This window comes from Branchiostoma belcheri, unplaced genomic scaffold, assembly GCF_001625305.1.
Source record: "Branchiostoma belcheri isolate BF01 breed outbred unplaced genomic scaffold, Haploidv18h27 scaffold229, whole genome shotgun sequence".
Lineage (NCBI taxonomy): Eukaryota > Metazoa > Chordata > Leptocardii > Amphioxiformes > Branchiostomatidae > Branchiostoma > Branchiostoma belcheri.
Window position 1 is genome coordinate 160197 of NW_017803813.1, and position 13632 is coordinate 173828.

The window sequence follows — 13632 nt, forward strand, 5'->3', positions numbered from 1 at the left end:
GTCGGCGTGCCGTGTCAATGCGTGACTGTGATTTTTTTTTCATTCTATTCCATTTATTGATTCTATGTATAATAAGAAGTTTATTGCAAATTCGTGCCCTGAGGCTAGTTGCAAATTATACAAACATAAAAGAACATTGAAACAGAGTATAAAATAACTAAAATCTACATCGAGATGTAGAATTGATTAATGACTTACTCACTGTGGGACAGACTTGAACAACATCCATTATACTAGTACAACTTATTCTAAGGGCCATGCACAGTTTGCACACACAGGGATACAAAAAACAATACCTTTATTTTCCATGAAGGTAACAGAACCACATCCACAGCAACATATTCTAAGGGCTATGCACGTTTTGCACACACAGGCAGACCAAAAACAATACCTTCATTTTCCATGGAGGTAACAAGTCCGACTCATCAAGAAGACTGCTACTCTCCATTGAACCAGAGGTTTGGGTTTGGGGAAATTTTGGGGTGTTTTTATCGGGGTTTCTTTTTTGCACTGGAATTTTTTTCATCCAACAAAGAATCCCAGTGCAAAAAAGACACCCCGATGAAAAAAGCCTAAAACACGTCAAAATTTCCCCAAACCCAAGAGTAGAAGACTGCAAAGGAGGCTGACTAGACTAGTGGGGACTGTGACAGGGTGTGTAACCAGGTGACTCCAGACCACTGCCCTGTTCTATCACCGTGAAGCATTAGCTGAGAACCACCTTCATTTGGTGATCACTCAATCACGTGTCTATGCCATGTTCAAGTTCAATATCGCTGATCCGTCACTGCGCTAATATCGCCATTGATCGTGGACAGGATTGTACATTCCGAAAATCGAAGAGCCGCTAGAGTTTTTCTTTAAGCCGAGGTATTACCTACCCTTACATCCTCCCATTTATCAAGTATATCAAGTATGTTTCCCAATACAAGCCCGGATACCGAAGCGGCACCAACTTGCTGTAAAACGTCCTTTGATAGTATACGGAAAAGGTGGGTTTTAATGTGGTAGGCGCCAAATGGCTTAAGCGTCGACGTCGAATAGCCGAGTTGACGTTGTGTCCTAGGGAAAGGCACTTTGCACGACTTTTCTCACTCCATCCAGGTGTAAAATGAGTACCTGACTTCGGTTTGGATGGTAAAAGGAGAGGGATGGGCTCCGCTTTCTAATACCATGCCCTAGACACAGTGGATAACAATCCACTGCCTCTCCGGTCTGTAAAAGCTATGGGACTACATTATATACCTTTTCCTTTATTTAGTAACAGCAAGATAAGGCCATGTTGATTTGATTATATGGATGACATCCTCTGGGAACTCCAAAACTGATGCGCGCGTGCGAATAAAAAAAAAGTTTTGACAAAAAAAAAAGTTGCTTTCACTATGAAATCTACGTGGTCATGAAGGTTGAACAAATGGCACAGAATATGTTATGGCGAATAATCTACTCTTCGAATTCATTTCTTTACATTTTTGTCTTTTTTCCTTTGATTTTGGCATTCTACGACATTGGTATCGTTTCTAAATGTTTTCCTTGCAACTTATGGTATATTTTTGCTCATTTAGCAACTGTTTTGCACGATTTACAGTATGGTTGAAAACTTTTTTTTTTGGAAACGGCCGAAAATTCATGCGCGCGGATGTCATCCATATAATCAAATCAACATGGCCTAACTGATGGCCGATGGTATCTGTACGTGTATCTGTACAGCCAGTATAACCGCCTCTAGGCGTAACACACTAGATGTATCAGTTTGACGTATCGTCCCTTTACTTTGAGACTGATCATAGTTCTCTTCTGAATGAGCTGTGAATCTGCTGGCTTTCATCACATTGTATTGCCCTGCGGTATATATCAGGCCGGTATCGGCAACCTTTTGTCGGTGGGTAGACATCGCAGCGCCTGTTTTCTACACATACAGTAAGCTAGGGGGTCCTGGCCTGTCTTCTCTTGGGCCCTGGCCTGTAGCAATCTGATAATAGCACTTGATACAGTGTAAACCCCCAAAGCACCGGTCACAGAGCTTGCTGTGAAAGCTCGAGATCAGCAAGCAGAGCTATAGGTACTCAAGGAAAGCATAGTGTTTTTGCTTTGTTTCCTCTTCTACTCCAAACCTGAACCAGACTGCCTGTTACCGTAGCTGTGAGTCTTCTGGCTTTCATCACATTGCGGTATATTACGGTATCGGCAAACTTTTGTCGGTAGGTATATAATACTGGTTTATTTCTTTCATACTATACGGTACAGAGTAGCAGGGTCCCCGTAGAGCCCTGAATTGATCTGTCGCATTACACAAATTCTTAAAAATGGTTGGCACAAATATTACAAGCGATTATTAAAGACAGTTAAAAACAGCAATTATTAAAAGTATTTACAATAGGTGGCGATCATAATCAAGCGGTTAAAAACAGCAAAATTGTTAAAATATTTACAATAGCATATACCGTGTCATTACAGATTGTTGTATCATCTCAGCGCCAAAAGAAGTAAGCCGTACGTCCTCCCTTCTGGGTCGGATCTTCACGGGATCTGCCCGGCAGTAAACACGGCGTCGTCTGGGTGCTTCATTTGAAGACGAACAACAAACATTTTATTATGGATTGTCCACTATATAACGACAAACGCACAAAGCTGTTCAACTTTCTCAAAATCGCTCAACAGAATGTGTTACATGTCATGCTATAGATCAATTCAATTTCATCCTAGAAGGTAATAACCCTTACCGTGTACAAAAAGGTAAATATATCAAAGAATGTTTGGACCTTAGAAGAAGTAGTATAAGTTGACTCATCTATTGTTTTGTACGTAACTTAATTTCGTTGTACCCATGTATCTGTCTGTATGTCTACATGTAGTTGTAGACCTTACGAAAGTCGCTATACATTTGTTGTGTCAATAAAGTTCTCTCTGTGAAAAAGAGAACAACTTTATTGCACGACAATCATACATGGCTCAATGTGTTTGCACCAACTATTGAACGGTACAAAATAGAGGTTTGGAATAAAACGTATGATCATTAGTATGCATTGGCAGTCGTATATGCACAGTATATTTGGCAAGACCAACGTTATGATATCTACAGAGAGCGGTTAGGGTCAATATATGGATATAACACTTGAATTGTACCGCTGTGTTATTTGTGTACCTGATATGTACTCCTGCATATAGCCCTTGTACCACTGTGTACATAATATGTATATACGTACCCCTGTATATACCCTTTGTACCGCTGTGTACATGATATGTACATCTGTATATACCCCTTGCATCGCTGTGTTATTTGTGTACCTGATATGTATTCCCGTATATAACCCTTAACCCTTAAGCTTGTATCGCTGTGTTATTTGTGTACCTGATATGTACCCCCGTATATACCCCTTGTACTGCTGTGTACTTGATATGTACCCCTGCATGTACTGATATGTTATTTGTGTACGTGATATGAACCCCCGTATATAACCCATGTATAGCTGGGGTACAAATTTGCAGTCTCGTCCCTCGCCCGTGACCCTCTGACCTTGAATAGCGCGGATGACAGAAGAGGGAATTGCGCACTGGAAATGAAATACGGTTCGATCCGCGATCCGGCATCCCGCATTCTGCCGCCGTGCTACAGGGGTGCCAGGGTACACAGTGCAATTTTGCGGAATACAGTGCAATCTTACGGAATACAGTGAAATTTTACGGAATAGAGTGCAATCTTACGGAATATAGTGCAATTTTAAGGAATACAGTGCAATTTTACAAAATACAGTGCAATCGTATTAGTATACAGTGCAATTTTGCAATTTTTACGGAATACAGTGCAATCGTATTAGTATCAGTGCAACTGTACGGAATATAGTGCAATCGTATTAGTATACAGTACAGTTTTACGGAATACAGCACAATGGTATTGGTATAGAGTGCAAATTTACAAGTAGAATTGCACTGTATACTAGTAAACTTGCACTGTATATTAAAACTGTATTCCGTAAAATTCTACTGTATACTAATACGATTGTACTGTATTCCTTAAACTTGCACTGTATACTAGTAAATAAACTGTATTCTGTAGAATCCACTGTATACTAATACGATTGTACTGTATTCCGTACAATTGCACTGTATACTAATACGATTGTACTGTATTCCGTAAAATCGCACTGCATACTAATACGATTGTACTGTATTCCGTAAAATTGCACTGTATACTAGTAAAATTGCACTGTATTCCGAAAAATTGCACTGCATACTAGTAAAATTGTACTGTATTCCGTAAAATTACACTGTATTCCGTAAACTTGCACTGTATTTCGTACAATTGCACTGTATACTCTGGCACCCCTGTGCTAGCTTCTGCTGCAGCTCGGCGATGAGGAATGGCGATCTCCCGCTGCAGCGTTATAAACCGGGCTATTCATCGGGATGGAGGCGTACTTAACCTGCGGATGGCTTCCAGGGGAGCGCTCGTTCGATCTCGCGCGTTCTCGCGAGGGCTGCCTAACTTCGCGAGAACTCAAGTTCTACAGCTTATGTGCTTTCACGTGTTAGTTGATGTCATAAAGTGCTTTGATTTTGGATGGTTCAGCTTGGTCATTTTTCTTCTTTTAAACTGCAAATAACTTGTTGGGGATCTCTCGCGCGCGATCTCGCGAGGTTTCATAGCGGCAAGGCATGCCTAACTTCGCGAGAACTTGTACGTTTGTGAGCTTCTTTCCCGCGTTATGCTAAAAAAGTGCTAATTGGTGCTCATTGTCAACATTTTTTTTAGTGTTTTGTTGTCTTTTATATCATTTTTATTTGATCTCAAAAACTGCCTGGCCGGGTCCTGGGCTCAGAACAGTGACTTTAGCATTAAGTTGATATATTATGACAATTTACACAATGTTGGCCTGAACATTTACCCCTTTTAGACACAATGAAATATACCAACACAGATGAACTTTCATGCTAAGATTAAGTTGATGTATTAGATTATCATGAAGGGCTTTTGAAACGTTTTAATATTCGGCTTAGCCATTTTCTCTTTACATCCATCATTGATCATGACAGTCTGCCCGTGAATCCATCATAATTGCTCATCAGCGGAAAATTAGCGCGTTAATATGCAGCGTTCCGGGCACCCCGCGTCTGAGCCTTCTCGGAAAGGGTGATCGCAATTAACTTCCGGGAAGCCAAGGTCAAGTTCAGCGGCTCAAGTTCAGCTGCTGGAAGGTGGTGTAAGTGATGGCGGCCTGGCACCAGCTAATGCTGAGGTCACATTTACAAACCGGGGCCCTGCCGGGCTGTGTCGAGTAACGAAAAATCAACAATTTATATCAATAATATATCCAAATAATTACCATTATCAATTTTTTCAATTTCTTTGTGAAATGTGACCTTAGCATAATACGGGTGCACAAGTCTAAAACGTCCTTTTGAACTTGATTAGAAAATTCAAGGACATAATGTGGCAACCCTATCTATTAGTAAGATTATCCGTATTGAATTGTATACAGTTATGTACCAATAGTAAATATCGTACTTTGTACCTTTTACAATCGTTATGCAGTGAATAACTAAATAAATGCGAACACAAAGGGCGATAGAAGTACTAACTAGTTCTACTCTTGGACTATCAGCAGGACTATCAACAGGACATATTGGACTATAAACTGGTGGACGCACCAACCACTAAGTATCTGATACCAGCCCAGAAAAGAACAAGAAACAGTCATGCCTTCAAATATCAGAGTTAACAACCAAGAATCGAGGTGTTCAAAAACTCGTATTTCCCCAGAACTATCGTAGACTGGAACTCGTTGCCACTAGGCACAGTTGGGGCATCATCACTAGAATGCTTTAAACAACTCCTGCGATTAAATGTGCGAAGATTGAGTGTAACAAGCCGTTCGGTGTGATATAGCCAGCTGCCGCCGCGACGTGTGCCTGTGAAGCTGGTGTGTTACACCGAAGGGCGGTTATACCGGCGATATTGATGCAGATACAGAACAGTAGATCATCTGCCCCCTGAAACAGCCCCTTTAATATTAGCCTTACTACTACTTACGAATTCAGGTAACGACTTGAGAAACTTACAGGCAGAAGGCTGGTGATGTATGTCAATGATTTTCCTGAGAAAGTTGATTTGATTCAAGCTTCGTGAAAATCCGATACCATTACAACGTGCGCATACAGCCCATTATACACAAATCTAGATATAGTGAATGATATTGCACTGCTAGTAGTGACCAGGGGAATCCATAGCCCCCATTATGTTCATAGACGGATTCGTGGCAGTGCTTCTTGTGTTTTTATCATGTGCTGTATTCTGATTAATGTCGGTTTTCTACACATACAGCTAGCTAGGGGACCCTGGCCTGTAGCAATCTGATAACAGCACATGATACAGTGTAAACCCCCAAAGCACCGGTCACAGAGCTTTCTATAAAATCCAAGGGATCTGCAAGAATAGCTATAGGAACTCTAAGTAGAGGTTTAGGCTTGGGCATATTTTTTGACGTTATTTTAGGTGTTTTTACATCGGTCTGGTACCGTTTTTGTTGCCAACCAAACGGGGATGTAGCAGATACTGTTTTTCCAATTTGATACTGTCTTGACGATTTGATCCTGTTTTGTCGATTTGATACTGTCTTGCCATTTCAATACTGTTTTGACAATTAATACAGTATTGTAGCTACCAAAACATCTGCTTGGAGATGAAGCTATATGTTGAGGTCACATTTCCAAACCAGGGCCCAGCCGGGCTGTTTCTATTAACAAAAAATCAACAATTTCTATCAATAATATACGTAAATAGCTCCCATTCTTAGATTTTTAAATTTTTTTGTGCTTTGCTCTCTTTTATATCATAGTTTTCGTTCCAGAAGACCCCGGTTTGGAAATGTGACCTCAGCAATAGGAAGAATGACGACACCTCGGTGCAGGCGGTCATCAGAAATCTCGCAAAACCGTCAGGCCAGGCGCCGGGAGGGACGGGAGCCGTCAGAACTGGAGGAAGGGTCAAGATTTCCATCGGTCATCGGCGGGAGGGCAGGCAGAAAAGCGGGGGCGTTCACCCCAACCGAAATCATTATCGCTAGGGTCACATTTCCAAACCGGGGCCCGGCCGGGCTATTCGCATGAACGAAAAATAAACAATTCAGATTAAAGATATACACAAGTAGTAGTCGTGATTAGTTGGTGAAGGTTGGTCGTGATTAATTTTTTCTAATTTTTCAACTTTATGCTTTGTTGCCTTCATCATTATTTGTTCCAACAAATAAACTCCCTTACAGAATAATAGCAATAACAATAAAGATGAACTGATTATTACTTGTTTATTTCTTTTAATTATGACTTGCGAAGGGAGCTTTATTAAGGTAGCTAAGTATATAAATCATTGTGCTATTCACTATGATGTACTTAAAGTGACATAGAGAAAATGGTTATGTCAGCAAAGTTGTGAATATGTCAGTCTTAACAAAACCTAAAGATCTTTTATTCTTTTGCGGTGATGCATCTGTCTGGGATACAAACGAGAATCATTATTATGCTCGTTAAAACGAGTTCCTAATTATATAAACACTTTAGTATCTAATTTGTGATGGGAATTTTATTGAGATGACGAGTACTCGTGTGGAAATGCGAATGTAAATCAGTGCCATGATCGTTGATGAGAATAAAATGTTTTGTATTTGTTATTTCAACCTGTATTTTGTATGTTTTATGTTCTTGAACAAGGGATCTTATAAGCTCGCACGAGCTTGCCATCCAATGCGCATAAATCCATGTGAATAGAATAGTAAAATGTGTTTCTCATAATGATACAAAACTTTCAAACTGGAAGAGATCGTCAAGATATTTTAACATATTCCTGAAGACCGCTGGATATAATTCTAACGAATGAAGAATGGTTCAAAGAATATAGAATGTTTAAAGAATTAAACAAATGCAAAATCTATACATTCATGTGACAATAATTATGCGCATATGTCGATACAAGTGAAAGTGCCGATACAAGTGAAAGTGCGCGTGCTTTATAACGTCTTCAGGTGACGGGAGGTTTCCTCGGCCATGCATCATCCAGGAGCTCCTCATTGTGGATGCGGGCTGCCGTTTTTGGATATTTATGTGTTATATATGATGATGATACAGAAAAACGTTCAAACTGGAAGAGATTGTCAAGTATTCCTGACGACTTCTGGATATGATTTTAAAGAATGATGAATTATAATGGTTCAATGGATAGAGAATGTTTGAAACAAATTAAAATGGAAAATCTATATATTGATGTGGCGATAATTTAGCGGGCAAGCCGGTATATTGATAAAAGTGAAAGTACCGATAAAAGTGAAAGTGCCGATACAGGTGAAAGTGCGCGCGCGTTTTATAACGTCTTCAGGTGGCCATGCATCATCCAGGAGCTCCTCATTGTGGATGCGGGCTGCCGTTTTTGGATATTTATGTGATCCCGTCACGTGAGAGTGTACAGGATCGTGGGACGAACCATTTTTGCGCGGTGCGCAGGTCCCTCCGACTCCCAACCTACCCGCAGATCCGCACCACAACACTGAGGAGAGGAATCCGGGTAAATCATGACTAATCACTCCCGCAAATCCGATCCGCGGCAGACGGCCGCTCGCGGAGGACGTAAACAGACGTGAGACTGTGAGAGATCTGTACACAGTTGTACGTGTGTGTACGCGCGGGACATATCGCACGGCAGTCCCGGCTAGGAACACCCCCGTGCCGCGGTACCTTTCTTCCATCCCTCCCGCACGGCACGCGGAGTGCGCACACACACCAGCAGCAGGAGGGGCCTGAGGAGGGAAGTCCGATACTTTCTTAAATCTCAGACTAAGATGGAGGACGGCGGTGGGGAGGCTGCGGACTGCAGGCGATGAGGCTGGACGCTGCGTGAAGTTACATCACTGGGAGGAGACTGTAATGTACATGTACTGTAGTGTGGTACCGTGATTCTGCTAGCTAACTGAGATTTTGGTGCATCGGTGCGGCTAGGTAGGCCCATGAGGGGTTGAGGAGAAGTGACGTTCCGTACGTAGTTTGGTGGGTAAATCAGTGCACAGCCTGCACAGGCACGTGTGTGTGTGTGTAAGCAGCTAGCGCGGGGTGAGCCAACCAGGCTCCAGTCGGACCAGTTTCCAGCAGTACCAGTGAGCAGCAGACAGACATTACCACCATGTCGCGGGACCTCCACGCCACCGCCTGCCTCCTGGTGCTGACGCTCCTCCCTTTGGTGTGAGTACCGTGATTTCTTCTTCTTCCTCCTCCTTCTCTCTCCTCTCTCCCTCAATACTCAATACCGTCCGGTCCAGCTATATCGATCCTGTCGTGCTGTATGTATGTACATGTATGTACGTAGTGTATGGCGGGGTGAAGCCTCGGCTTTGTCCATTTCCCTGATTACGTCTACACAGCGTTGTTGTATAGGGGACAGGGAACAACATGAAAAACACTTGGTTCAATCAGCAAAGCCGCGAGTAGCCGTGGTGTAGATTTAAGTCACCGCAAGAACGATACCATCCAACCAGCCCGGCTAACAGCCTTTTCCCATCACCCTAACCTTAGCATTGCCCTTAGATATAGCCTAAATACCCCCCCCCCCTCCTCCAAAGCTAACCTAGCCCCGGTACCCCCATAACTTTAAACATCCCCATCCTACATGCAGTCTCCTGCACCGTGACATATTCATCGACTTGGTTGCGATTATGACGTGAAATTTTCGTTCGCGCGTCGATGTAGAGCTAAACCTGCGTGGTTATCCCCTTACAACATGCCGCATTCATCCGTCAAAAATACCCAAGCCTTCGTGATATGCTGGGGCATAAAGTTCCCATATTATAGGTAGACAAGCTCGACTCCATTGTGTTGGTCTTTTCTTCACAAGCATAAACTATGCAAATTAGTAACGTTCTACGTTATGTATATTCACACACGTACTTGCAACTACTACCACTACATACCCTTTATTTATATTAATGTTGAGAGATGTGAAAAACTGCATGTGTACATCGAATCGCTAGCCAAAAACCTTGAGAGCGAGAAAAATATATAGATAATCTATAGTTTCGCGGCGATTTAGCGATCATCCGATACGGATTTAACAGCTATGATAGACTGACAGGCCAATTCATCAAGATAATGTCCTCCTCACATGTCTCAGAGCAGTCGTTAAATCAGATGAACACATTATCGAAAAAAAAAATCAAAATTAACAACAAACAGTGAAGATGTCCTGTAGCTAGTCTTCAGCGAGTAACAGACAAACTGTCATTGCATAAGACTTCATCAGCAATTTTGCATGAAGCCGACGGTTTTGTGTTGTGTTTGTGGTAGTTTCTCCCCGGAAGCAGATACAATCGATTCCCGATCCTTCTCCGATCGGAGACCGTTACGACTCGACCAATAACGCAGCCATTATTTAACAGCGTGACGTATTAAGACGCACGCAGGCCGGAGGGCGATATTCCGCGCCTTCCGCACCAGCCTCCATCCCGCCTAGCCTCCTCCTATCCCCACAGATTCTGCCTAACTATACGACTATGGATAATAAGAACGTTGTCCAAGACGTAGTCAGTTGGGGGACCCTGCGGCAAGCAGCTAGATAAATCACAGCCAACATTTATGAGCTCGTTTCCCTTGCAATTTTAATCTCGGACTCCCCGCGCCGGCTCTGTTTGCTTTGTTTCCAACGCCACGCAGAGTTAGACCGAGTTCTGTGGATAACAAAAGATAGATGCTAGACATTCTGCACGTATTGTGATTATACGAACCGCCCCTGCACGCGCCATATCATCACAAGGGATCCATTATCATACATGATCATTTTTGTGCGAAGTAAAACCTAATACGACTATACTACATAATACAGCGCTGGAATTCCATTGCTAAGTGCTTATACATAACCATAGGCTAGCCTCCACAGCATGTCAAAAACTGGAGGTTTCGGGGGTCTTCATGGTCTTTGGGAGCTTTTATGTGCTATTTTCTGATTGCATATAGACAACATAGCCGGTCTAGTTGAATTACCCCCAGTTTTAGAACTAGGCTAATCAGAAAACAGCCGAAGATCACCAAAGCCTCAGTTCTATAAGCCTGCTACGGCCGGAGACTAGACATAGGCCCCCCTTCGAAGCCCCATTCTCACTGTACGTATATTCCACCCGCTAAGGTTTATTTTTCACCAGTTTAACACCCTTCACGCGCCGGTTAGGCCGACCCGGCCACATGCGGACAGATCATTTGTGCTTACTGCACAGACTGAGCGGATGGAGGTTCACGCCGCTCATGGGTATGCATGTCTCGTACCACCACTGCTGCTGCGGTATGCAGGCAATGGGTACCGACCTGAACGATCTCAAAATTACGTCCCCCGCTAAAAAAAGAGACATTATATTAATCATATTCTCTCCCAGGAGTAGGTCATTAGCAAAACAAAAAGCACAATCAATATTTAAAAGAAATATCTAATTTTATGTGACTGCTTTGATTGAACGATGAGACTGCTTACTGTTTTGAATTTGATCACATTTTGGGACTGCATGCCTCGTACCTCCACTGCTGCTGCAGTATGCAGGCAATGGGTACCAACCTGTACAGACTAGAGCGATGTTCCCAGCTAAAAAGAAACGTGAATCGTATTCCAAGGAGTAGATCATAAGCAAAACAAAAACCTACAATTGTGTTTTTTTTTTAAATAAGAAATGTCTGTCACCATAGAGATGTTTTGATCTGACCAATGAGAAAATGTTGGTATGTTTACTGTTTGGATTAGATAATGTCCAGTTTGTGACCACCTGCACTGCTGCTGCAGTGTGGCGGCAATGGGTACCAACCTGAATGATCTCAAAACTACGTCCCCCGCTAGAAAAAAGAAACATGAGATGAATCTTATTCCTAGGAGTAGATGATAAGCAAAATAAAAACGTACAATTGTTTTTAAAAGAATGCTTTGATGTGACCGACAAGACAATGTTAGTATGCTTACTGTTTTGAATTTGATCACATTTTCGTACCAGCACTGCTGCGGTGTGCAGGCAATGGGTTCCAACCTGAACAGCCCAGGGTGGTCTTAAAACTCTGTTCCTCCCTAGGAAAGAAGCATGAGATGTATGTTATTTTTTCCCAGGAATAGATCATACGCAAAACAATAACTTACAATCGTTTTGTAAATAAGTGCCTTTTACTATGAGGATGTTTGATGCGACAGATGAGACAATGTGGGTCTGTTTACTGTTTTGAATTTGATAATGTTTATGGGTACCAACCTGTACAGGCCAAAACGATCTTAAAACTCTGTTCCCCGCTAAGAAAGAAACATGCAATTAATCCTATTCTCTCCCAAGAGTAGATAATAAGCAAAATAAAAACGTACAATTGTTTTTAAAAGAAATATCTATGGGGCTATGGGGATGCTTTGATGTGACCGACGAGACAATGTAGGTCTATTTACTGTTTTGAATTTGATAATGTTCATGGGTACCAACCTGTACAGGCCAGAGTGATCTCCCAGGAGTAGATCATAAGCAAAACAAAAACATAAAATTAATTCTTTTCTATGTGACTATGGGGATGCTTTGATGTGACCAATGAGATTTTACTGTTTTGAATTTCATAATGTCTATGGGCAGGCAAGAGCTACCACAGTCTATTCCCCGCTAAAAAAGAAACATGAGGTGAATCTTATTCTCTCCCAGGAGTAGACCATAAGCTAAATGAAAAAAGCACAGTCGTTTTGTAAATAAATTTGCATGACCAAAGTCTGTTAACGTTACCATGGGGATACTTTGATGTTACCGATGAGACACTGTTGGTCTTTTTACTGTTTTGAATTTGATGTGTAGTGTGTGATCACATTCTTAACTGAACCGGCGGTAAAATTACCAGACGCCGTTTCGTAATTGTAAACATGTTGTCAGACATTGTGATACTTTTAGCAATAGAAAATTTCACAGATGATTATGATTACCCCAAATCCCTCCTTTGTCTCGCCATGCAGTGCACTGAATATGGTTGATTGTTATGTCGTTCTCGGGAGAGTTCAAGTGTTGATACGGTATGAATTATGCTCTGCTGAAATGAACCAATTCCGGTTACAAATAATGATTAGAAGTGAGCCGGTTTTCCCCTCGCTGGTTGGATGGTTTAGATTGATTTGTATATATATTTGCAGATTTTAATTCCTGCCGGCTCGAGTTGATTCATTCATTTCTCGGGCTGCGGACCCGCTCCAAATTGAATTGCGCCGCTAGGGAACGTCCCGTTACATGGCATTCAATTACATCTGGGGCCATCAGAGCAAGTTAAGCAACATCTGGTCCGGTCAACCTCATTGTTTCCCACCTTCTCGGTAACTAACACACTCTCTGCTTCCCTCTCCATGCGCTACTAACGTCCCATTTTCACCCCGATCTCATCTAGGATTTATCCTGAAAACTACAACACCAGCACACAGCAACACCACCCCGCACCCAACATCCACCCCCCTCGGCCGACACGCCACCCCCTTACAAAATATTCAATAATCTATCGATGTTATTATTATAAGTGCCTGTCGGTGAAGTGTCTGGGCGATAGGCCAGGGCTCGTGGCCAATCAATGAGGGGAGAAATGTAGAAAGGGTTGCTGGTGGCAACAGCCGGGGACGGA

At 42.3% G+C, this 13632-nt stretch overlaps 1 protein-coding gene across 4 annotated transcripts in view; it reads left to right on the plus strand.

The window, feature by feature from the left end:
- The first annotated feature begins 8917 nt into the window (after nt 1-8917).
- The window catches only part of LOC109470527 (glycine receptor subunit alphaZ1-like), a 34557-nt gene continuing 29842 nt past the window's right edge, over nt 8918-13632 (plus strand). For all 4 annotated transcript variants that reach the window (XM_019769490.1, XM_019769491.1, XM_019769493.1 and 1 more), the window contains exon 1: nt 8918-9222. In XM_019769490.1, coding sequence (XP_019625049.1) covers nt 9164-9222 — 59 coding nt within the window. In that variant the 5' untranslated portion in view covers nt 8918-9163. The remainder of the gene's footprint in view (nt 9223-13632) is intronic.